The sequence below is a fragment of the Misgurnus anguillicaudatus genome, chromosome 7 (genome assembly GCF_027580225.2).
Source record: "Misgurnus anguillicaudatus chromosome 7, ASM2758022v2, whole genome shotgun sequence".
Classification (NCBI taxonomy): domain Eukaryota; kingdom Metazoa; phylum Chordata; class Actinopteri; order Cypriniformes; family Cobitidae; genus Misgurnus; species Misgurnus anguillicaudatus.
Window position 1 is genome coordinate 19624957 of NC_073343.2, and position 24065 is coordinate 19649021.

Genomic DNA, 24065 nt, shown 5'->3' on the forward strand with positions numbered 1-24065 from the left:
AAATTGTACTGTTGCTGCAACCTGAGCAGCCTCCTAGCTGCTACAAGCACACTCTGAAAGTGGCGGTGGAGGGTAGAGCACACAGCCCGCCCCTCCCCCTGCCGGCAGAAGAGTGTCTGATACCAGGCACTGTTGTGCTTTTCAACCACATGGGGGAGCTGTAAGTCATTTTTACATGGAAACTACATAGTGTTGCTTTAATGCAACCTAACAAAAATATTAAATGCACAACGATTACAAAACTATCACAACTTCACCTTGGGTTACACCCTGAGTTATTATTTATATTAAGGACCACAATTAGGCAAATTTTTATTTTAAGTGAACTGTTCCTTAAAATTATTATAGGCTGTGTGCAAGTTTAACATTTGGCACTACTTTATAATGTTCATTAAAGGAGCATTTCACCCGTAGAAACATTCATCTTTATTGAAAATGTGTCATATCTGTAGTCGAAATGTAACATTTCAAATTTGGTTTCTATTTGTCCGAGAAAAGGGGTGTATATAGTCAACAAAAATATTGGACTTCCTGCTTTCAATGTGAATGATGATTTTTACATCATTGAAAAAAGAAAGTGCAACACTGAAATCTGTATTTCTCCCGTCTCAGCAGCAACTGAGGAAATGATGCACGACCATTCAAAAACATGACTGGGGTTCTAACTATACAAAGCTTAATGCAAATGGGTGAAGTGTCCCTTTAAGTCACAGAAACACGTTTCAATGGCATATTCTATTCAGTAAAACATTATTTTTCAGTTCCATAATATTAATAACATGTTCAGAACTTGAACCCACAACAGTAAACTTTGCTTTAACATTGACATTATTTAGGCACTACAAGTGAATAAGCACTGTTATATTTCCCCAGAGAGTTTGGTTTACTGTTGCAGTTGTCCTGCAGGTGGCATGCCTTATAACGAAAATGAAAATAACTCTGTGAAGTGTGGACCGGTGTTGATTCTTACTTTATAAGGTTTTATTATAACTTGTTAAAGTGTTAAACAAAACAAGAGTATCGTTAACTCCACTGTATTAACATTGAAAAAATATCAGAAAAAAATTACACCTTTTCCCTACCTGGTCTGCAGCATAAATAGACAAAACAGTGGCAACAAATGTTTTATTAAATAACAATTCCGTTGACTTTGCTATGAGTGTATCTTTTTCATTTTATTTTGGAATATGTATTAAAACATTTGTTAACAATTTCATATCTTGGACCCCAGTAAAAGAGGCAATGCACAAAATGACACAAATATGATCACCTGAGATGTCTTGCTGCATTTAGCAATAAATGAGTAGCTCCTCTATAACACATTTTATAACACTCTAAGTTGGTACTTTGACCTGTAGTCTATAAAAAATTATCCACACATCACGAGATAACCTACTTACAAACTCAAAACAGGTAGGGCTGATTTTGTTTTCAAATAATTTGTTTCCAGTAGAGACCGATGGTTCAGATCAACTGAAAAAGTTCATTTTATCAGCTCGGCTACTTCTGATGCCAGAAAGAAAAACTACGAGGAATTGAATTGTTTTTCAATGTGCGGGGTAGGTAACCGAAAAAAATACTGTAGACCTATGTATGGCCAAAATGATATTTTTTAACGCAGTATGTCATTAGACATTTGTCTTTAAAGGGGGGCGGCATAAGGTGACCGTGACGCATGTGACGTATTTTTCATCATCATCGTACATCTGGACAGCATCATTACGTTGCGCGAGCCTTCTGGTGTGCCGAATGCCGATGTCAGTTCAATAATGCATCATGTGTGGCGTATATGCCATACAAGCGTCCACGAAAAGACTCTTTGGGTATTTACGAACTGATATGGGGATTTATTTGTCATCATGTTCCGTGCGTCGACCAGGAGATTTAAAAGGGATGAAAATCCATGATGCAGTTCCATTAGATCTATTATTTTCACGTTTTACATAGTTTTTTTGGCACCGTCATTATCATTTCAGATCCACTGTGACCCGATGAATTTTATTCAGTGAAACATGTTTCATCATGATGATAACGAAGGCAAGAAATCTCCTGTCTGCGGTCAGATCTCCGTTTCTATCCTCTTCCTCCTCCCCTGTCTGGTCACCGCCTTCCCGGTGAACACACTAGGTAAGACAACAGATATACTCTTAACGTATAAATATAGAAGATGAGGAAATTTAATAGCGACCTCTGTGGCACATTTTGTTTCGATAACCTGCTTTGTAATGGGACTATAATTGACCAAAATTGGCCCATCAGTAGTGGCTCTGTCAAGTCATTATAGTCAATCAAAGCTCTGACATTACTACGTCAACGTTGCCTATTGTATATTAAATAAATATTTGTTCATAACAAAAGCTTAAAATGCAAAACTATCAACAACAAAAAAACTCATGCAAATCCTAACCCTAACACACAGACCTTTGTTGTTTACAACATAATCTGTAACATTCAGTGAAACAAACACCTATCATTCATTTCGCATGAGAAACAGAGCAGATAACAACACAGAGTAAATTGTAACACCAGCAGTTCCATCAAACAGGCTATATGGGGTGACAACACTTTTGCTTTATATGCATGATTTAGTTTCTTCTCTGTGCACTTTCAGTGGAGCAGTTTTGCAAGGATCCTGGTGTTCCTGAACATGGAGTCAGAACTCCACACACTGGTGTGTTCTTTGAAAACTCGGTTGCCAGGTACTCTTGTGTGGAAGGTTACAGCTTAAAGGGGCCAGCTAAGATTGTCTGCACGCGCTTCTATAATCGTTCGTTAGGCTGGAAACCAATGGTGATACCTGTGTGCCTTTCAGAGGGTGAGACTATCTAGTATTATATTGTATTACATCATTATAGCATACACTCACCTAAAGGATTATTAGGAACACCTGGTCAATTTCTCATTAATGCAATTATCTAATCAACCAATCACATGGCAGTTGCTTCGATGCATTTAGGGGTGTGGTCCTTGTCAAGACAATCTCCTGAACTCCAAACTGAATGTCAGAATGGGAAAGAAAGGTGATTTAAGCTATTTTGTTGTTGGTGCCAGACGGGTATTGAGTATTTCACAGTCTCCTCAGTTACTGGGATTTTCCCGCACAACCATTTTTAGGGTTTACAAAGAATGGTGTATAAAGGGAAAAACATCCAGTATGCGGCAGTCCTGTGGGCGAAAATGCCTTATTGATGCTAAAGGTCAGAGGAGAATGGGCCGACTGATTCAAGCTGATAGAAGAGCAACTTTGACTGAAATAACCACTCGTTACAACCGAGGTATGCAGCAAAGCATTTGTGAAGCCACAACACGCACAAACTTGAGGCGGATGGGTTACAACAGCAGAAGACACCACTGGGTACCACTCAAAGAGGCTACAATTTGCACGAGCTCATCAAAATTGGACAGTTGAAGACTGGAAAAAAATGTTGCCTGGTCTGATGATGAGTCTCGATTTCTGTTGAAACATTCAGATGGTAGAGTCAGAATTTGGCATAAACAGATCGAGAACATGGATCCATTATGCCTTGTTACCACTGTGCAAGCTGGTGGTGGTGCTGTAATGGTGTGAGGGATGTTTTCTTGGCACACTTTAGGCCCCTTAGTGCCAATTGGGCATTGTTTAAATGCCACTGCCTACCTGAGCATTGTTTCTGACCATGTCCATCCCTTTATGACCACCATGTACCCATCCTCTGATGGCTACTTCCAGCAGGATAATGCACCATGTCACAAAGCTTGAATCATTTCAAATTGGTTTCTTGAACATGACAATGACTTCACTGTACTAAAATGCCTCCCACAGTCACCAGATCTCAACCCAATAGAGCATCTTTGGGATGTGGTGGAACGGAAGCTTTGTGCCCTGGATGTGCATCCCACAAATCTCCATCAACTGCAAGATGCTATCCTATCAATATGGGCCAACATTTCTAAAGAATGCTTTCAGCACCTTGTTGAATCAATGCCACATAGAATTAAGGCAAATCTGTAGCCGAAAGGGGGTCAAACACAGTATTAGTCTGATGTTCCTACCTAGTCTCACAAAGTTTTGTGATATAGTCACTAGTGATGCGCGGGTCGGCGTTTTTTCCAACCCCGCTTTTATGAAATATTTGGCCCGCCCCAACCCGCACCGCAACACTGTATCTATTTTTACAACCCGCACCGCCCCGCGCCCGCGACCATTAAAATAGACATATTAGGCATTTGTAATGTAAATAAAAAGAGGCTTTATTTCAGCCTAAGAGTGCTTGGAAACAGCCATTAGATTACATCGCCCTGTAAACTGGCAACAACATACACCAATGAGCCATAGAAACCAGCATGGTCATATTAATATAGAGATAGGATAATGATAAACCAGGGGTGTCCAATACATCGATCGGAAAGGCAATGCCGGTAGATCGCACATAAGCTTACTGTGTATTCTCATGCTGCTCCATGCCTCCACGGGAAAATTGGCATTATGAGTAATTGTGAAACACTTAAGTCTTTTTGAGTTGCTGTGCCTTTCTTCTCATATGTGTTTTTATAAATCTTATGCCTGCCCGCTGCAGATCAGTCGTGTAAACTTCCGACATTTACAAGCATGCAATTGCATCGCATTCTTGCTTTCATGCACGAGCTAAAGCACGCGAGAGCGAGCGAGCGACGGAGAGAGAGAGAGAGGCAGCGTTGTGCTGATATATGCTTCTGATACTATTGTAATTTTCCTTCAAGTTTGTTTCACTAAATCTCCACTATTTTAAACAGTACTCGACATGTGCTCCAGGATTTTTTTTAACTCCTCAAGAAAATAGAGTAATGGTGACAGCCCTAAATCCAATGTAGAGATATATGCAGTATAGTCCATGCATTTAAAGTGTTTTTAGCATGTAGAACTTGTCGGCTTTATCATTTTAAAAGTAGATCACCACACAAAAAAGCAGCATTTGTATTATCTATTCACAAATTCCCTACCTTAATTTCTCCTGCAGATCGTCTTTCATCTTTTAATTCTCCGTTTGTTTTGTTGTTGTGGCTGGCAGCGGGAGCTACTTGGCGCTTCCGTGACGTCAAAGGTTTGGGGATATCAAGTTACGTTGCGCAAGTTACGTTGCGCAAGTTACGTTGCCACATAGGCCTACGTAATTTAACCTTATCAAAGAAAGTAATTAAATGTAAAAATATATATTCACAAATATTTAATATATATGCTACAGGGAATTAGACGCAACATATCAGTTTTTTAATTTTGTTTTTAATGACCCGCCCCAACCCGCCCCGCATTAAAGTTACAATTTCTTTACCCGCCCCAACCCGAGACGACCCGCGCATCACTAATAGTCACATATTTTTTTGGTTCTTTTTTCGTGATATTATGGGTTTGGGTAGGGATGTCATTTTATGTAAATCCAACCCTAAACCGAAGCGACAATGGTAAGAAGATAGGACAAAACAGTTGAGTAACCAATACGTGATAATCACACGAAAACAGGAATTCGTTATACGATCACGAAAAAACGAAGAATCAAAAAAATACGTGACTATATAACGAAATTTGGTGAGACTGGGCTGGGTGTTCCTAATAATCCTTTAGGTGAGTGTATAGTGTTATATCCTAAATCCGAAGCATGATTTGGATAGTTTGTTTTGTATGAAATTTTTAAATATGTTAAAACCTTAAATTATTATTAATATTTATTCTTTACTCCCTTCACAATTATTTATTAAAATGCTATCTTTTAAAGATTGTCTTCCTCCATTCATTGAGGATGCTGATGTCACAAATAAGACCTACAGACCCGGGGACAGCCTTCTTATTAGCTGCCATGATGGATTTCAAATTCGGTACCCTGACATGGAAACTATGGTATCAATCTGTCAAGCTGATGGGACGTGGGATAATCAGCCAACTTGTCAAGGTAAAATGGAGTAAGTTATTTTTGGTAACACATGATTGGGAAATCTACAAATGTGACTGCCTACTCGTATATATTGTGTATATTATAGGTACTTTAATTATCATTTTGGGTACTAAAATGAAAATATGACGGGTGAAAATTTATTTAATCTTATGTGCTATTTTGGATTTTTTCAATGAGCTTAGTGCATTGCATTATGGGATTGCTTTTTCCATAGCAGAAGATGTATGCTTTGCTGTCTCTGAATTTGGTCCAAACGAAGTGTCTTACTAAGCAAAATAATTCTATTTTGGGAATTAAACTCTGGAACAGATTCATGATGATCACGCCGGTGAAAACTCAGCTAAAGTCCTTTTTTTATGATTTACTGCAGGGCTATTTAAATCCCTGGAGGGCCGAGCACTGCATATTTTAGCTCCAACCCTAATCAAACTTAACCACCTGTGATTGTCTAGTGATCATGAAGACATTTACTGCGTCCGAAACCGCATACTGTATAGGTACTGAATGAGGTGAACTACCTACTTAATTGCCGTTAAAACAGTAGGTACTGTATAGTATGAATCCTGGTAGTATGAATGAGATTGGGACGTACTATATCCGCCATGTTGCTACACCACGTGACATACCTCATCACGTCATGTCATTTCAGCGCGAAAACAGCCACATGCCTCTTCTTCTTTGTTGGATATCTCCTCTCCCGGGGCATCATGGGATAGTGAAGTGTCCATATGCACACTGCAAAATCTAACCGAAAGTAGTAGGTCATCCGGGTACTTTTCGCATACTGTTTTTCGAATACTATGTATTCGGACATACTACTCGCCTCACTACTGCTTTTCGCGTACTTTATAGCAGTCCTCAAGGACCCCCTTCCAGAATGTTTTAGATGTCTCCTTAATTAACACACCTGATTTAAATTATTAGCTTCATAGGGAGACATTCTGGAAGGAGGCAGATGAGTTGGTTCAGGTGTTTTAAATAAGGAGACATCTAAAACTTTCTGGAAGGGGGTCCTTGAGGACCAGGGTTGAGAAACACTGCTATATAGTATGAAGTAGGCGGTTTCGGACGCAGCAATTGATAAGCTTGCTCAGGTGTGTTTGATCAGGGTTGGAAAACTTGGAGCTATAAACTATATGCAGTGCTAGGCCCTCCAGGGTAAGATTTGAATAGCCCTGATTTACTGTTTTCAACATAAAAATTGACGGTGATATATTTTGTATTGACTGAGTAAGACCATCACAAACATTGAAATTAGAGTGAAATCAAATTTTGATGCACATTAACTTATAAATAGATTATAAGACTTTAGCCTGAATTTCACAGGCAGGGTCATTTTTTGTGTCTGAAATGCAATTATTCTGCTAAACACAAAATAAGGTATTCTGATAAATGATGGTAAGCACACAGTAGACCAGGGCTATTCAAATCTTACCCTGGAGGGCCAGAGCACTGCATAGTTTAGCTCCAACCCTGATCAAACACACCTGAGCAAGCCAATCAAGGTCTTCATGATCACTAGACAATCACAGGTGGTTAAGTTTGATCAGGGTTGGAGCTAAGCTATGCAGTGCTCCGGCCCTCTAGGGTAAGATTTGAATAGCCCTGCAGTAGACTGTGGCTATGTCCACACGAAGCCGGTGCATTCCCTATCCGATCATTTTTTTTCCCCTGCTCTAAAAAAATAATCCGTAAACACGAAACCACTGAAACCGACTGAAAGCGGTGTAGTATATATGCCGGACCAGTATGGGGCGCTGTAATTCTGCCACAGATATACACTATACACGGAGAAGAAGACTTTGAGCATGCGCATAACCAACGTGTTGTCCATTATCGCTTGTTGGTCACCACAATTGCATAGAAGCAATAGATTTTGCTGTAATAAAGCTAGTAGGCTTTAGTAGCTTCTGTAGCACGAACACAATCACGTAGTCCGCCGTTATTGTTGTTGCTGTTACGTGTGATGCTTCCGACACGTGATGTGATGACGTTTTCGCTTCACAAAATATACGGATTGTCTGTACAGACGAAACCGCAAGGGTGTCGGTTTCAGATTTATCCACTTTAGGACCCGGTTTCAAAAAATAGCGGATTCAGTCTCCCAAAACGCCGAATCCGTGTGGATGAAACACCAATACGATAACAAATTTATACGTATACAGTGATACGCGTCTCCGTGTGGACAGCCCCTGTATCCATTGACTTCCATAGTAGGAATAACAAATACTATGGAAGTCAATGGGTACCATCAGCTGTGTGCCTACCATAATTTATCAACAAAATAAAGAAACACATACAGGTTTACAGCAACATTAGGCTGAGTAAATGATAACAGCATTTTTTGGTGAACTGCAGTATCCCTTTAAAATGTTCAGCTCACACAGGCTTTTAAAACATTTTGGTGGTCAAGACACATTCATTTGATGTTCAATGCACAGAAAACCTCCATTTAAAATCACTGAGTGTTTTATAGACAACTGTTTACTGTTCCGAACTTCAGCATGGTCCTCTATATCCACAGGCTGCCTGCGCCCACTGATACCTCCACACAGTTACATGAACATCTCAGAAACTGAGTTCTCAGTGCCTGTGGGAACAGTAGTCCACTATCAGTGTTTCCCTGGTTACAAGCTGGAGGGACCTGAACTTCTAGAATGCATGTATAACCTCATCTGGTCTGACACGCCACCCCGGTGCCTTGATGTTGAGGGTGAATTATCATAGCTTTGCTTCGAAAAAGTTTGTTTTGAGACTTTGTTCTACACATTTTAGGACATACAGTAGGCTACTGTGCTAAAGTCTTAGGCCACCACCACCAGACTTGTTGTTTTAGAAGTTTTAATGTCCATCCATATTTATATTTCAATCTATTTTATTAAGATACAAACAGAAAATATGTACAAAAAAATAAATAATTTAATTTTCAGGACTAAATGTCTTCTTTAGGCATTGTCAGTGTTTAGTGTGACCTCTCTTGGCACTAAACACATCTTGAGCATTTTTGAGCAGAATAAAAATTAGGATTTAATTTATTTAGGTTTAAGAGATCCTGCTGTTTCTTGTTATTGCTCTAGTGGAAGGGGAGTTTACCCTAAAAACTTGACACATCAGTTTACATTTTTAAACAGTTTTTAATATTATATACACATTTCCGGTATTTTCTGAATGTATTCTATTAAAGAGACTGAGAAACAATTATATATCACTATAATTGAATCAACATGATCTCACGGATTTCCGTGGGATAGTCACAGATTTTTTTACTCATTTTTCTGTGGCATTCTCACGGATCCAGCATTTTTCCAGGCCCTGCCACGGACTGTCTTTATCCCACGAAACTTTGTGAGATTGCATACATTGCAAAAACAACAAATCTATTTCTGGCATGGTGGCCTAAGACTTTTGCACAGTACTGTATATTTTATAATTGACATCATGTTTAACAGAAGGCTTTATTTTTATATAGCAGCATGTCTGTAAATTATTCAGGGAAAAACACTTGCTAAGTTTATAAACAGGAAATGAGTTATCTTATTTTTTTCTGATGTTGCCACAGCATGTTCCTTACCCCCAATGATGGAACATGGAGATTACATGTGCCATCCACAACCATGTGACCGCTACATTCACGGCACAGTCGTAGAATACTACTGTTATCCTGGCTACTCTCTAGCGAATGACTACAAGTACATGACCTGTCAGTATGGACAGTGGTTTCCACAGATCCCATTCTACTGCATCAAAGACAGTAGGCTACTTTTACTTTTGCAAAAGTAGGACAGAACCTAATGTTTCCACAAGAGAATTGAGTCAGGTGTCTGATAGGGAAGGGTTGAAAAGTAATGTAATTTTCCATGAGCTAACATTTAGATTAAAGACCAAAATTGTGGGCGAATTTTTATTTACTGTTCCTTTAAATTATTAAGTAGTATGTGCAAATTCAAAATTTGACACTATGTTCATTAAGTCACAGAAACAATAGTAAACTTGGCTGACATTATTCAGACACTACAAGTGAATAAGCACTGCTATATTCCCCCAGAGACAACCTGGCCTGGTTTTGAAGATTCTCTGCTTACTACATGGAAAGTGGTAGCTTGTACAGCCACTAGTGTGCTGCTAGCCCTGCTCTTGGTTATAACAGGCAAGATTTTCCACTTCAAATGCAAGTCTCAAGGTCCAAGGTACAGACAATGCTATAATTGTGTCATTGTATGATGTCTATATGAAATAAACTTAACTCATTAAAAAATATATCTTTTTAGTGAAGAGCAGGATGAGAACCAAGATCCAAACATCTTGGTTGTAGATGGTGTTGCTGTGCCACTTCCCTCTTATGAAGAGGCTGTAAGAGGTACATATTGCCAGCCCCCAAGCGATCTGTCCCCTGCTGGTCTGGGGAGCACTCAGCATTCAGAAGAACAAAACCCACCTTCATATCCTGGGTACTCGGGGAGAGAAAATGGTGTGCCGGTGGACAGCGGTGAGGCTGAGACCTGTGACAGCATCTCAGACACATCAGAATATCTTCAAAGCATACAGCAATCTTCTTCCCATGCAGGTGGACTAAATAATATATCTGAGAAAACCAATGCCATCACTTCAATGGAGGAGACTGCCTCCACAAGCCCCAGCATCGACATTGCAGATGGTAAGGTTGTAAACTGCTGCCACCTAATGGTGTAAACACAAAAAGTTGTAACTTAGAATATGAATTATGATGCTTTCACTGATATCAATCTTTCTGGTAACTTTTCAGAAATTCCTCTTGTGGAGGATGCAGAAGAGGACTGCTGATTGTTAAAAATGAGACGCAAAATATTGTTTGTTATTTTAGCATTAATTTTTGATTTTGTTTGCAAAAAACATTGCATAATGTCACCCTCTCAATATCTCATTAATCACACATTGGCATTTTATAAAGAGCACATCAGGGACATATAGGCAATAAAAATAATTAATAAAATAATTTCGCAATTTTTGCTCATTGTGAAACTATGCATTCCACTATGACATATTATCTTCATTTTTCCTCTATACAATGCATAGCGCTCCAATATTTTAAATTATTTTTCCTGTGACTTACTGGGTAACTGTGCAGCATTCTGAACAGCTATCAAATGGTATGGACTGTAAGAACAATTATAACTATTTCGTAAATAAATAACATAATCTTATGAGTTGGTGGTGATGATCAATATGAAGTTCTTAGCTGAACTGGGCAAAGTGTCGATGAAAGAAACAGGTAAGTTGCAGACATCGTGATAAGCTGAAGACTTTTATAGTACCATTAAATAAAAAGGGTGTTTAAGGGTGTTTGAAAAAACTTGGTTAAATCATATTGTGGTCATATTTAATTATGCAATTTTGCAATGGTGTTGAAAGAGCTACTAACATGGGCAAAAAAAAAACACTTCAAAAAGGAACAAACGCAAAATAAAAAAGAACAACAGATGGTTTATGCATTTGTAATACAGATTACACTAAAGTCTTCAACTGTTTACAAAATAAATATAAGTATAAATAATAAATATGTACAGAACTGTGCAAAAGGCCACCACCATCAGACTTCTTGTTTTAGAGGTTTTAATGTCCATCCATATTTATTTTTCAATCTATTTTATTAAGATATAAACAGGAAATATGTACAAAAAATAAATAAATACATTTTCAGGACCAAATGTCTTCTTTAGGCATCATCAGTGTTCAGTGTTAGCAGAATGAAGTAAAAAGACTAATTTCTTTAAAATTAGAAATTAGGATTTTATTTTATTTAGTTTCCTGCTATTGCGCAAGTGGAAGGGGGGTTTACCCTAAAAACTTGACAGATTTTTATACCGTTTTTAATACTATATACACATTTTTTGGATATTCTATTAACCCTAATAAGACCCTTGGGGTCAATTCTACCCCCAAACCACTTTTCTTTAGTTTAAAAACATGGTTCCCTTTATTTCAACACAGAAAGGTAGGCCTGGTACTAGAGCACAAATGTTACATAGAAAATACATGCTCAATCACACACACAAACAGACACACACAAACACACAAAGGTATGACTGCCACAGAGAGCATTTCTTATAGAAATTGGCAAAAAACAGCCACAGATGCAAAACAAAGATGTAAAATACTCACAAAGGTGTGCGCACACACATACACACACACACACACACACACACACACACACGTGCGCACATACACACGCAAAAACACACAAAAACACAGACTCACACACAAAGACACAGTAAAACTTTCACACACACAAAGACAGACACACACACACTTACATTCAATCAAATTTCTGTGGCATTTTGTAAAAACAGACATTTCAAAATGCATCAAAAACTACAAAAAATTCTACTATTTGAAAAAATATTAATTTTTAATGTCCTTTCTAATATTTATATAAACATAAATTCACAAATTGTATAAATAAAGTGGTGATGTTGAGCAGTTGGCCACATTCAGTGAAATGAATGGGTCTCTATGGGCATCTGGTGGTCGAAGTGATTTATTTCCTAAACTGTAACCAAAAAACTACACTGTTTTTTTCTACACACAAAATGGCTGAATTCAACACATAACATCTAGATCAATTTCTAAAAACAATTTAAATCAAATTTAGATAATAATTTATGTCAATTTTTCATAAAAATTTGATATTTTTCAGGCAAGCTAATGGTGTAGTTGAGGAATTGAGTGGTAAATGGCATTAATGTATATATGGAAAGTAAATGAAAAAAATGATATATTATTTGTATCATTAAAAATGTATATATTTTTTTGTAATCACTCTTTTAATCTCTGGGGTCATTTTTACCCCCAAGGGACTATAACGTATACAGGAAATAGGGTCTTATGAGGGTTAAAGAGACCAAGAAACAATTATATATGATCACTGTAACATTGCAAAAACAACAAATCTAATTCTTGCATGGTGGCCTAAGACTTTTGCACAGTACTGTATCTTATTACTAGACGATTGATTGATTAATTAATTATTGATAACTAAAATGCGAATTATCATGAAAGGTTATACACTAGTCAGTATTTAACTCATTATTGTGCTTCTGTTTGTGTACACTAGGCGGCATAAGTTGTTCGTTTTGTTTCCAATGAGAGTGTTGGCACAGAAATGAATTTGCAAAGTTTGTATGACAGACAGTATGTCACAATCTGACAAATCAACGGCTGTAATTTTTATTTATAAACGGGAGAAAATTATAGGCCTTGACATTAATCCTATAATTACAGCTATATTACATAAAAACACAGAAGAAAGCCTTATTAGCATTTAAAAGGTATGTGTGTTTTTCAAGTTATAGTGGCTTTATTATATTTATTTGGTTTTCTTTCTTTGAACAGAATGTATTGACTGATTTTCGAGCGTAATTTAATATGTGTCCACTAATTTTTCAATAATTAATTTGTTACAATGCTATAATGAAGTTGTTAGATATAGCCTACCCCCCAAAAATAATTTTATATCATTTCATAATTTAGAAAATTCTGAACAATTGCTATTTTCCATCAAAAATCTTTCTAAACGTTTTAAATCAAAACGTAGATCAGATCATATTTCCAGCATTATTATTACAACTTTTTGTAGCAAATGAAAGCAATTAATTAAACTGTAGATTATTCACAACTACAAGTAGCCTAACTTTGCAAGAAACATAGGATCGTATTATTCACTGTATATTGCTGTGGTCTGTGGATGTGGTTTAAACGCCTTTTAAATGCCAAATCCGCACATTAAAGAAAAACTGAAGCAAGCGAAAGCGCACGTGCGGTATAGGGTTGCTTTACGCAGACATACACACCGCACGGTGCACGCTCAAAAGCAAATACACTCCCTCCTGCAGGGCACATGGGAAAATGCTGAGACATTCAATAAGTCATCATCGTGCAAAGGGTCCCGATGGTCTTTTCTTGACCAAAAGGACCAAATGGATGCGCGGACTTTTTATATCCATTCTCTTAAATTGCTTTAGACAAACATTGGCGCATCCTCAGTGTTTGGACTTCCAGCCACCTTTCAAACCCCTTTACCACCTTGAGTTTTGTAGGCATTATGAGAATTTTGGTTGTTGTGATCAAAAAGCGGACAATCGTATTGCGATGAGATACTGGGATATAATGGACCTGATTGGTGATGAGGCATATGAGGTGTGCGGTGATTTGGTAAAAGATATCATGTGCCAGGTATGTCTGATCCTTTATTAACACATTACATTTATTGTGCTTTTACTTAACAACGTTAATATGTTTGACATTTATATAAAAATGTAACTTTTTATTAACAGTACATTATATAGTCATTATTAATAATCATAATATTTCTGTAACAATTAAATAGACTTGATATTTAATTCCTCCTTTTGTACTTTTAAAAATTGTTTCTTTAATATCTAGTTATTTGCTCCAATTGTTCTGTAATATATTGAATGTGTGTTGTTTATTTATTTATTTTTAAATGTCACTATAAATAAAACTTCTTTACTAAAAAAATACTTTATGTAGAAAGGAAGCAGCATTGTATAATGTAAAATTTTACATTACATACACTATATATGTTTTGAATTAATGTTAAAGACACTTTTTACTTTATGCAGTCGAGTTAGTAACATTGTGATAAGACATATTCGAAAGAGCCTAACTAGAGTAAACTACAACGCTTGGTTGCTGTTTAATATGTCAAGCATTACTATTACTTTTACTCATACTATTAAAAATTAAACAAAGTCCAAACTATCAGACTTAAAATTTTCAGACAAAACAGGCAATAAAATACCATAAATCTTTTACTGGACATTTTTATAGGAACCCATAGAGATTCTTTTGACTCTGGGCACTTAAATCAGTATGCAAGAAACTCCCAGCCTGTCAAAAAGTAGTCCCTAGCCATCAATGGGGCGGTACTGTTTCAAAAATTGTACCTAAACATTTCATATTAGTACATATTGCTACCAAAGAGTGGATATTAGAATCTTAAAAGTACATTATGGTAAAAAAAAATATGTATACATATCTTTAACAAAATGGTACTTATTTATACCTTTTCAAAGGGCACTGCAGTGACACATTGGGACCAATTCTAAAAAAAAAATTCTAACAGTGTAGCATCTTGGTAAATTTTTGCAAGCAAGCACCCCTCATATTTTCTTCGTAAAATATAAGCATCGATTTCATTGTATGATTATTTGTATTGCACGAACAGGAGTGTTCCCCTTATGCTGCTCACTTGTTTGATGCTGAGGATCCTTACACTCCTGTGCGTCACATACCAGGACTGTGCCCTACCTACTGTTCAGAATTCCACAGTAAGTGTGACTTTGTGGTCAAGTACTTAACCAACAGTCGAACCCTACTGGAGACGTGCGAGAAAGATGGCTCACATTTCTGTACCATCATCAATCTCCCCGATCAGGACTACTGCTACCCCAATGTCCTGAAAAACAACGAACTGTACAGCAATCTAGGCAATGTGGAGGACCTTAAGGGATGCCTGCAACTGTGCTTGATGGAGGTGGCCAATGGGCTGAGGAACCCTGTTCTTATGCTCCACAGCGGTGATGACACTCACCGTATGTTTGTGGCGGAGCAGGTAGGATTTGTGTGGGTGTATCTGAGAGATGGAAGTCGAGTTGAGAAACCCTTCTTGGATATCAGTGGAGAGGTGCTGACCACGCCGTGGCTGGGTGATGAACGAGGTTTTCTTGGTCTAGCCTTCCATCCAAAGTACAGAGACAATGGACGCTTCTTCATCTACTACTCCATTCTGGTCAACGGCATACTTGAGAAAGTTCGCATCAGCGAGATGAAGGTCTCAGCTTATGACATGAACATGGCAGACCCCTACTCAGAGAGGTAAGCTTCCATCCATCTTGTTAAACTTTGGTAATCTTTTATCCTTTATATAACTAACTGGTTCAAAGTTAGAATGATATAAGGGTGGCCAGTGACTTCTTTTTTGAGGGCGCTCGATGCGAAGTTCGTCACAACATGTATGTAGTCCGTCATGTGTGTGTTTGTTATTTCAAAATATGTGTTCAGCGGGTCGAGTGATCCTATGTGCATCACGAGTCTTGTCAAAATAAGTGCCTGCTGCAGATGCGTCTATAGGGTTTATGATCAAAGAGACACTCATGTTTGCCAGATACTCGCATAATCTCATGCGTAATCAAAGTTTACTTTTAAGATGTTTTAAGGGAATTTGCTCCCCTCGGATGAGCAATTACAAGCCGCTACTGAGGGTGACCAATATCAGAATTTTCATTTTTGGGAGAACAATTCTAAAATTGACATCAAGCTACTACACATCTATCACCAATGGTATTAAATGTTATTCAAACTTTTATTCTTTAGAGTTCTTCTTGAGATTGAGGAGCCTGCAGCAAATCATAACGGTGGACAGCTTTTGTTTGGCTTAGATGGGTACCTGTACATATTCACAGGGGATGGCGGAAAATCAGGGGACCCTTTTGGAAAGTTTGGAAATTCCCAAAACAGGTATGCATGGTTCTCAAAGTGCTCAAGTTTTTCCACCTTATTCCCAGACCCTTTTATTAAAGCTTTACCGACCATGCAAATATGTTTCAGATCAGCCTTGTTGGGAAAAGTGCTTCGCATTGATGTGGATGTCAGCAGTAAAGATGAGAAGCCATATAAGATCCCTCCAGACAACCCTTTTATCATGGAACCTGATGCCAAGCCGGAGGTCTATGCTTATGGTGTGAGGAACATGTGGCGGTGCTCAGTGGATCGAGGGGATCCAGTGACCCAGTATGGCAGGGGGAGAATATTCTGTGGCGATGTGGGCCAGAATCGATATGAGGAGATTGACATCATTGTGAAGGGAGGAAACTATGGATGGAGGGCCAAAGAAGGCTTTGAATGTTTTGATGCAAAATTGTGCCAGAACTCCTCTCTAGGTGAGCTATATTATAGAAAAACAAGACATTCATGCAAAGTCATGCACATATGGGTCAAAAAGAAAAAGTTGCCAACAGAGTGTTCCTAATGCTGGGCATAGTCCTGCAACGGGTCGGGTACCCGCGGGTACCTGCACATACCCACATAAAAGTGTCTCAAATGGGTGGATTGTGACATTCCTAAAATTCACGGGCGGATAATTAACTCCGTGCGGGCGGGTAGTAGCGCAAATAAAAAAATATGTGCAAAATTTGTATGTCTAAGGCAGTGGTTCTCAACCCCAGTCCTCGGGCACCCCCTCCCCGAAAATTGTAGATGTCTCCTTATATGAAACACCTGAATCCACTCATCAGGCTCCTGCCAGAATGAAACGTTTCCTTAATTAACACACTAACAAGCTGATGAACTGAATCAGGTGTTTTATATATGGAGACATCTAAAATGTTCTGGGAGTTGAGAACAACTGGTCTAAGGGATGTGCACACCAAAACCTTTAAACGTGGCTGTTTTTTCAGCCGAGCGCTTTTTAGCTGTGATACTTGAGCTGTGAGCCGGTTGGTTGTTGTGATACTTGTCCCGCCCCTTCTCCACTGTGATTGGACAGCCGTGTGAGAACTGACATTGACGAGCAGAGCGTTTCACCCAAAGTTGAATCTCTTTCAACTCTCGACGCTCAGTGCCTAGCGTGGAAAAACCGTGAGCGCTGGCTTATTTGAAAAACGCAGAGTTTCCATTGGAATCAATTGAAAACATGCGCCGGCCACGGCGTAAAAGCTTTGGTCTGCACGCCCTAATTACCATTACACACGCAACATATGACATTTGACCCATCACGTCACCACCGGGACAGTGTGCGACCTTTGTTGATTCTTCTCGTAGCCTAGTTGTGGAGCGAGCGTTGCAGGAGTTGCATAAAGTTTTGCTGTTGATAGCCAGAAGCTGAACATCTTCTCTTAGAAAGCATTTTGAGACGAGACTTAGGTGCACAGCAGGGGTAGTGTACCTAGGTTGTTTTTTTTCTTGGTCTTTTTTAATTAATAGGTATATTTATGTATAGTTATCAGGTTCCATTTGTGCAGATGGTAAGCTACTTAAATGGCGCAAAACAAAGCGCACTTTAGCCTGTTTCATTAGCCTATTCATGGTGATATTGAGAGAGGTACGAGATAAAAAATAAAGCACTTCAATTGGAATGATTTTAGCGTGTGTGATTTATGCGTGTGCGGGTATGGGTCAGGTAACGGGCCAAATATTAACGGGTCCGAGCGTGTGTGGATTTAATTTTGATATTATCATGGGTGACGGGTCGGATCTGGTGCTGAACTTTGCGGGTACGGGTCTCCAATATGGACCCGTGCAGGATTGCTGGGTACACACCAAAAGATAATCAGGCTGATTTTGAGCCGATTTTCCCCACTTCTGACAATCTTGATGGTTCTGCAGATTATCTTATTAGATTTTCCCTTGGTGTGAGGTGTGTTAAGAGTGTCCGAACCTGATCAGAAGAACGTCGGAGCCGCCCTGATCGCGAACATGTTTAATATTCACGATCAGAAATCATGATGTGTGAAGGGAACCCCCAGGACAAACACGCGCACGCTCTTGAGATTATCACGTGAAACGAAACAATATCCAATACGAAAACAAGATGATGGAAGACGGAAGCAGTCATGGCGCAACACAAAGTAAAGTTGATTCAAAATGAACTTATACAGACCATGTGCCCGCTGTGTCCTTGACCTCACCAAAACCCTTTTCTTTTTTTCCTTGAATTTTCTGTGAAAATCATTCCAAACACCATCATTGAATTTTCTTCCTGCATATTGTCTGCAATGCTTATTCTGAAGTCTCGCAAGATTTTGATTCTGTGTTCACAGTCGAGACTCTTGTTGAAAATCTGTTCGTATGTGGTGTGCTGTTTTTCACACATCATGGCACACACACTATAGGGGCAAAATGGTTAAACCTAGGATTTTTTATCCTCATGTTTGTGGTCTATCCACTGATCTATATAAATGACTGGATTGCGCATAGAACGCTTAACGTAACAGCGTGAGGTGAAGCCAGCGCAGAGTTCGAGCCGCCATCTTGGTATACCCAACCGGCAGAGAGCGTCATTGACTTCCATTCAAAATCATGTTTTAAATTCACCCGCTTAACAGCGTATCAGTCACGCAAGATTATTTTTAGGATATGTGTACCTAAATTAACTGTTAATTCTGGTGTTATTTGCAATGTTTATGTTTCAATCGGGCAGGAAAATGGATTTATAAAAAAACGTTACGGTGAGTGTGTCTGCTGCATTCTGTTAATGACACGCGTATAAATAAAGTTTTTTTGACATTCAGCTACAGGGTCAGCGTTATTTCTCTATATAAGTCTAGTTAATTTGTAAGTTTAGATAACATAAAACCGGCAAATTATTGCATGCACATACGGTACAAAGTATGTTTATTTATTTAGATTTCAGAATGAGCACGTTTGTCATTAATACTAAATATGTTGCGGTCTGTCTGCTGATCTGAAACTGTAATGAAGATGAATGTATAATAACTGATTAAAAACTAAAATGTACAACTTTTCAGTAAATAACTATGTACATGCTTAGGACGTTTGTGTTGTAATAATGTACAGGGTAACTTCAGATATAAAAACGAAGACTAGTAAAGTGATGTTTTATCATTAAAATCTGATCACGTCCATTGATATATAGAATGTTTGGGTATACCAACATGGCGGCGCGGTGGCTTCACAGTTGTGACGTCATGCGCAATCCAGTCATTTATATAGATCAGTGGGTCTATCCAATTTTGAAAATCTTATAAGATGTAAAAATCTTTTGGTGTGTACCCAGCATAAGATTGTATTGCTATTGGTCCTTCATGCTGATTTGTCACTGGGCTTATTCGTGCATGCATTATATACTATGACTTTTAAAGCAGGTAAGGTAAGGTAAGGTTTATTGTCCCAACTGGGGAAATTTGTCTTGGGCCATCACCCATGCTGCAGTCCTACAAAACAATAACAATAGAATAACATCAAATAAATTAATTAATTAATTAATTAATACAAATTAATATACTAATACATAAAATAACATGCTTTATAGACACCGAAATAAATATTTTTTTAATCTATTTAATCTGCAGAGAGAAACTCTAAACCTCCTCCCAGAAGGCAACAACTCGTACTCTGTATACAAAACATGGGACGAATTACGGGCAATCTTATTAGCTTGTCTTATTAGCCTGTTCATACATAGTCTGCAGTGGTGCCTGTTCATTTCAATAACCATTTTGTAATGACACAAGCCTGTTTTAGCTAACAAACAATATTTTTTGTTTTCATAGATGACGTTCTCCCAATATTTGCTTATGGACATCATGTTGGAAAATCAGTAACTGGAGGTTATGTGTACAGAGGATGCGAGTCACCTAATCTCAATGGTCTTTACATTTTTGGAGATTTTATGAGTGGGTAAGGTTACAGCTTACTAAACATAACCTTATTAACTTTAATGAATTAACAAACTCATCTAATTAAGAATTAAATGCAGCTCTTTAACTATAAAGTTAAAGCACTGAAAGGTTTTCTGAAAATAAGCCTGACAACTGGTAATAACAGTTAATGTTATTTTTATGTTTGTTTGTTTGTTTGTTTGTTTGTTTAGACGATTAATGGCTCTAGAAGAGGAAAAGGAAGCTGGGAGTTGGAAGGAAAAGAATGTCTGTATGGGTGACACTAAAACCTGCTCTTTTCCTGGCCTTATAAATCACCACCAGAAGTTTATCATCTCGTTTGCTGAAGATGAATCAGGTAACAATCCTACCTGATTATATTTGACATGAATTTTACGCATATCCCCATAAAATTTCCATGGCTTCAAGTATTTATATGTTTTTTTCCTTTATATTCCTTTTTCCCCATCACTACATCTTCCATGAAGGAGAGCTTTATTTTCTGGCAACCTCCTACCCAAGTTCAACGTCTCCCTTTGGCACTGTCTATAAGTTTGTGGATCCATCCAGGTAATTTAATTAGTAGAAAATTCTTAGCAAACAGTAACCTTTGGATCAAACCACATACATTTTGGCAGGTTTGCATCTGAATTTGAATGAAGTGTCTACTCGAACAGATTAATCAAGCTAATTAATTCCTCCTCTAGCCAATAAAAGCACCCCACCCAGAATCCATAGATAGAAGTAGGTCAAATATATTTGTAGGCACATGCACCATATTTCACAGACAGTATCAAACATAAATACATTTGCATACATCCAATATAACTAGACTATTTATTCTACAAGATATATGGTTTAATGCACAATGCACTGTATGAAAATGTAAATAATGATACATGTCTGCCAGAATGAACCATCTGAAATACTGAAACACTTAAACCAACCATATATATGCTATTTTTATTTTTTTAAATAAATTATCTGATGGAGATAAAGAGTAAAGTTAACCTTGTAAATTTCTTTACTACAGTATACATTAGTCTGATCTAATCCTTACATTTCCAGGTCACTGTAAAAACTGAAACTTGGATCTAACTTTTTCTAAATTACTTTAATTGGTAATATTTGAAAAATTAATTTTAGCAACTTATATTTTTCGCTTAAATTAAGCAAATTCTAAATTGAAATTTCTAATTGAAGTTGTTTTTTAAATCCAACTTTTTGACTTTTTACAGTGAGTTTGATTCCCTGTATGTACATTTATGTTACAATAATTGTATTCCATTTCCAATATTTTACTTTTTTTTAAGTTAAATCAAGTACTGTATTACCCCATCTTTTTTGTCTTATTTGCAGGAGAGCACCTCCAGGAAAATGCAAATATAAGCCACTTCCTGTGAAGGTCAGGGGAAAGAAAGTACCATTTGCACACAGAGAATGTAAGAATTTTTTACATCATCCTTTTTTAATATGTACTTTATAAACTTTGTATTTTATGAAACTTGCATGGTGGCACATTTATTACTCAAAAATGTAAGAAAAAACAATAAAACACTCAGTTCAACTTGCATTAAAAAAAAATTTTTACAATAGTGATATCCTTAACAATATTGCCCGAAGGCTACAGCTAATTTAAACATGTTGGCTTTTTTCAGTAACTGTACTTGGCATAAATGAAACTCCTACGAGACCACCACTGGAAAACATTACATTCATCACTAAACCACCAAGCACACGCCAGTCTACAAGAACCAAACCCACCACATCTGGACCAGAGATAAAACACTTGGGTCAAACCACTACAGCAAAATTACACGAAAAGTCAAAGACAACAACTCTGCCAAAAGAGAAGCAAAACAATGCACGCAGCACACCTGTAAAGAAAGTTGCGTCTCACAGTAGAAAGAAGACCAAGAAGGAAAGAAAAGACAAACTATCCCACAAAACATCTGTAAAAGGATCTCAGACAAGACAGAAAATGACACCAATCAAACCAACAAAACCAAAAAAGGAGATAAAACCAACCATTTGGTTACAAAAGGCTGGAAAAGAAATAAAGAAACCAAAGAGCAAACCTAAGGTGAACAACAAACCTAAGATAACGGTTTCTAGAAAGGATCAAGACAAAAAGACAACAAAGAACTCGCATACAAAAAAGAAAAAACTGCCTGAATAATCCTTATGTCTGATGTATTATAAGATGGTAAATATAGTGAAGCTTTGAAAATTTAAACGTATACGTTTTCAAAAAATGTATCGAAGAAATTACAGGTCTGAGGTCAGACAGATGTGCGAGGTGTCAGACCAAACAGAAAATAGAAACAATCTTGTGCCACTTTTCAATTTTATTTAGCATACAGAACAGCATTCTTTAAATGTTCATGCTATTTCGGGGTGTGGTTAAGTAATTAGTAGATCAAAATAAAAAATTAAAAGGAAACTTTATAAATAAAACAGCAAAAAATGCTTTTGAAAGTCTTTCTTGCACATAATTCTTTGAAACTAAAATACTTTGCATCGTTAAATGTGCAAATTTTATGACATACCGAAGTTGAAAATGCACATTAAAACCTGAAATAACTTGGTGTAAATGCTTTGGTATAGGAAATCTATATAAAAGTATATACAGTATGCATGAAAAGTTTTTGTTGGTCAATAAAGTGTTTGGGTTTGTTGAGAGTAAAGTTATTTTTAGTGCAGATCCATCTAACTAAGTATAACTTACAGTACCACTGGTTACCTTGGACTTTGATGCTCAAACACAAAAACAGCATTGGACTTAAGGGAAGGCGCTAAAGGTAAATAAAAAACTTTCCCTTTTAAAAGTAATCCCTTGCTAATATATATAAACATGTAAAGGCATTTCCCTTTTTAAAGATCAGGAATAGTTGCACCTCTTCAAGAAATGGGGCACGGGGAACAGATATTCATAAAATTTTGTCTACTACCACCTTGAATCTGTTAACGCTAGCATATCTATGCAATATTACAGAAGGTTGTATTATCATCAGTCAGAGGTCATCTGCCATCTATTTACATCAGGAACTGCCACAGCAAAGCCCAATCTATCAGTCAGCCCTTAAACACGCCCCTCTGCAAGCTTATCTGTACTTTGTCAAGACTGACACTACATCAAACCAAAGGTTTGCACACACCACATGTGCACCTTACATATTTTAATATATAAATATTACCTCTTTGTAATGCAAACACTGTATTTGCCTATAGAATCTCTTTTGCACTATTTGTATGATATTAATAAGTCATTAATCCTAAAATTGTACATTTGTATATACTGTGAGGCACGATATGTCCTCGCCTATCGAGCTTTACTGTATCCTGTAATTAACACGAAGGTTATGGACATACCATGACGACTGTTTCTCAAGGCATGCTGTAACTAGATTTTTTGCTGTTCGCGACACACACAGAAAAAAACACTAGGCCTTAAGGTGCCTAAAGGTGAAGATTACACTGGAAGACATCACTGAGGTATTCGCTTACATTTCAAATCCTGTGCAAGGGATCTTTGTAGTTTGACAGGGGCCCCCAGATTGGAAAGAGAGTCAAGAGCACGTACTGAGCAATTCAGTGCCTGAAGCATGTATGAAAATATTTTCCTGAATGGTTCTGTACTAGATTCCCTGTTTAGGGTTTTAGTACAATCATATATAGTCAACAGTTAACAAGTTAAAACGTGTCCGAGTTAGCAGAGTTTGTCTAGTAATTTTTTTGTCATTCTTATAAAAGGTAAATCAAA

General features: G+C 37.5%; 3 protein-coding genes across 4 annotated transcripts in view; 2 read left to right on the top strand and 1 right to left on the bottom strand.

The window, feature by feature from the left end:
• The first annotated feature begins 1299 nt into the window (after nt 1-1299).
• Nucleotides 1300-11086, top strand: LOC129417170 (sushi domain-containing protein 4). 2 transcript variants are annotated; one of them, XM_055171669.2, is made up of 9 exons: nt 1300-1413; nt 1977-2127; nt 2612-2815; nt 5730-5903; nt 8431-8619; nt 9466-9657; nt 9952-10093; nt 10175-10560; nt 10669-11086. In XM_055171669.2, the coding sequence occupies exons 2-9, from the start codon at nt 2013-2015 to the stop codon at nt 10704-10706; spliced, it is 1440 nt and encodes a 479-aa protein (XP_055027644.2). In that variant the 5' UTR covers nt 1300-1413; nt 1977-2012; the 3' UTR covers nt 10707-11086. The 2 variants fall into 2 exon arrangements, with proteins under 2 accessions (XP_055027644.2, XP_055027643.2); XM_055171668.2 differs by lacking the exon at nt 1300-1413 and adding an exon at nt 1424-1559.
• The window catches only part of LOC141348953 (mitochondrial amidoxime-reducing component 1-like), a 28307-nt gene continuing 14686 nt past the window's right edge, over nt 10445-24065 (bottom strand). The window contains exon 8 of the mRNA XM_073869511.1: nt 10445-10583. The gene's annotated coding sequence lies outside the window, so the exon portion shown is untranslated. The remainder of the gene's footprint in view (nt 10584-24065) is intronic.
• On the top strand, nt 13735-22684 carry LOC141365310 (HHIP-like protein 2). The gene is made up of 8 exons (XM_073869512.1): nt 13735-14114; nt 15130-15779; nt 16278-16843; nt 20195-20321; nt 20515-20660; nt 20791-20872; nt 21662-21744; nt 21961-22684. The coding sequence occupies exons 1-8, from the start codon at nt 13788-13790 to the stop codon at nt 22479-22481; spliced, it is 2502 nt and encodes an 833-aa protein (XP_073725613.1). The 5' UTR covers nt 13735-13787; the 3' UTR covers nt 22482-22684.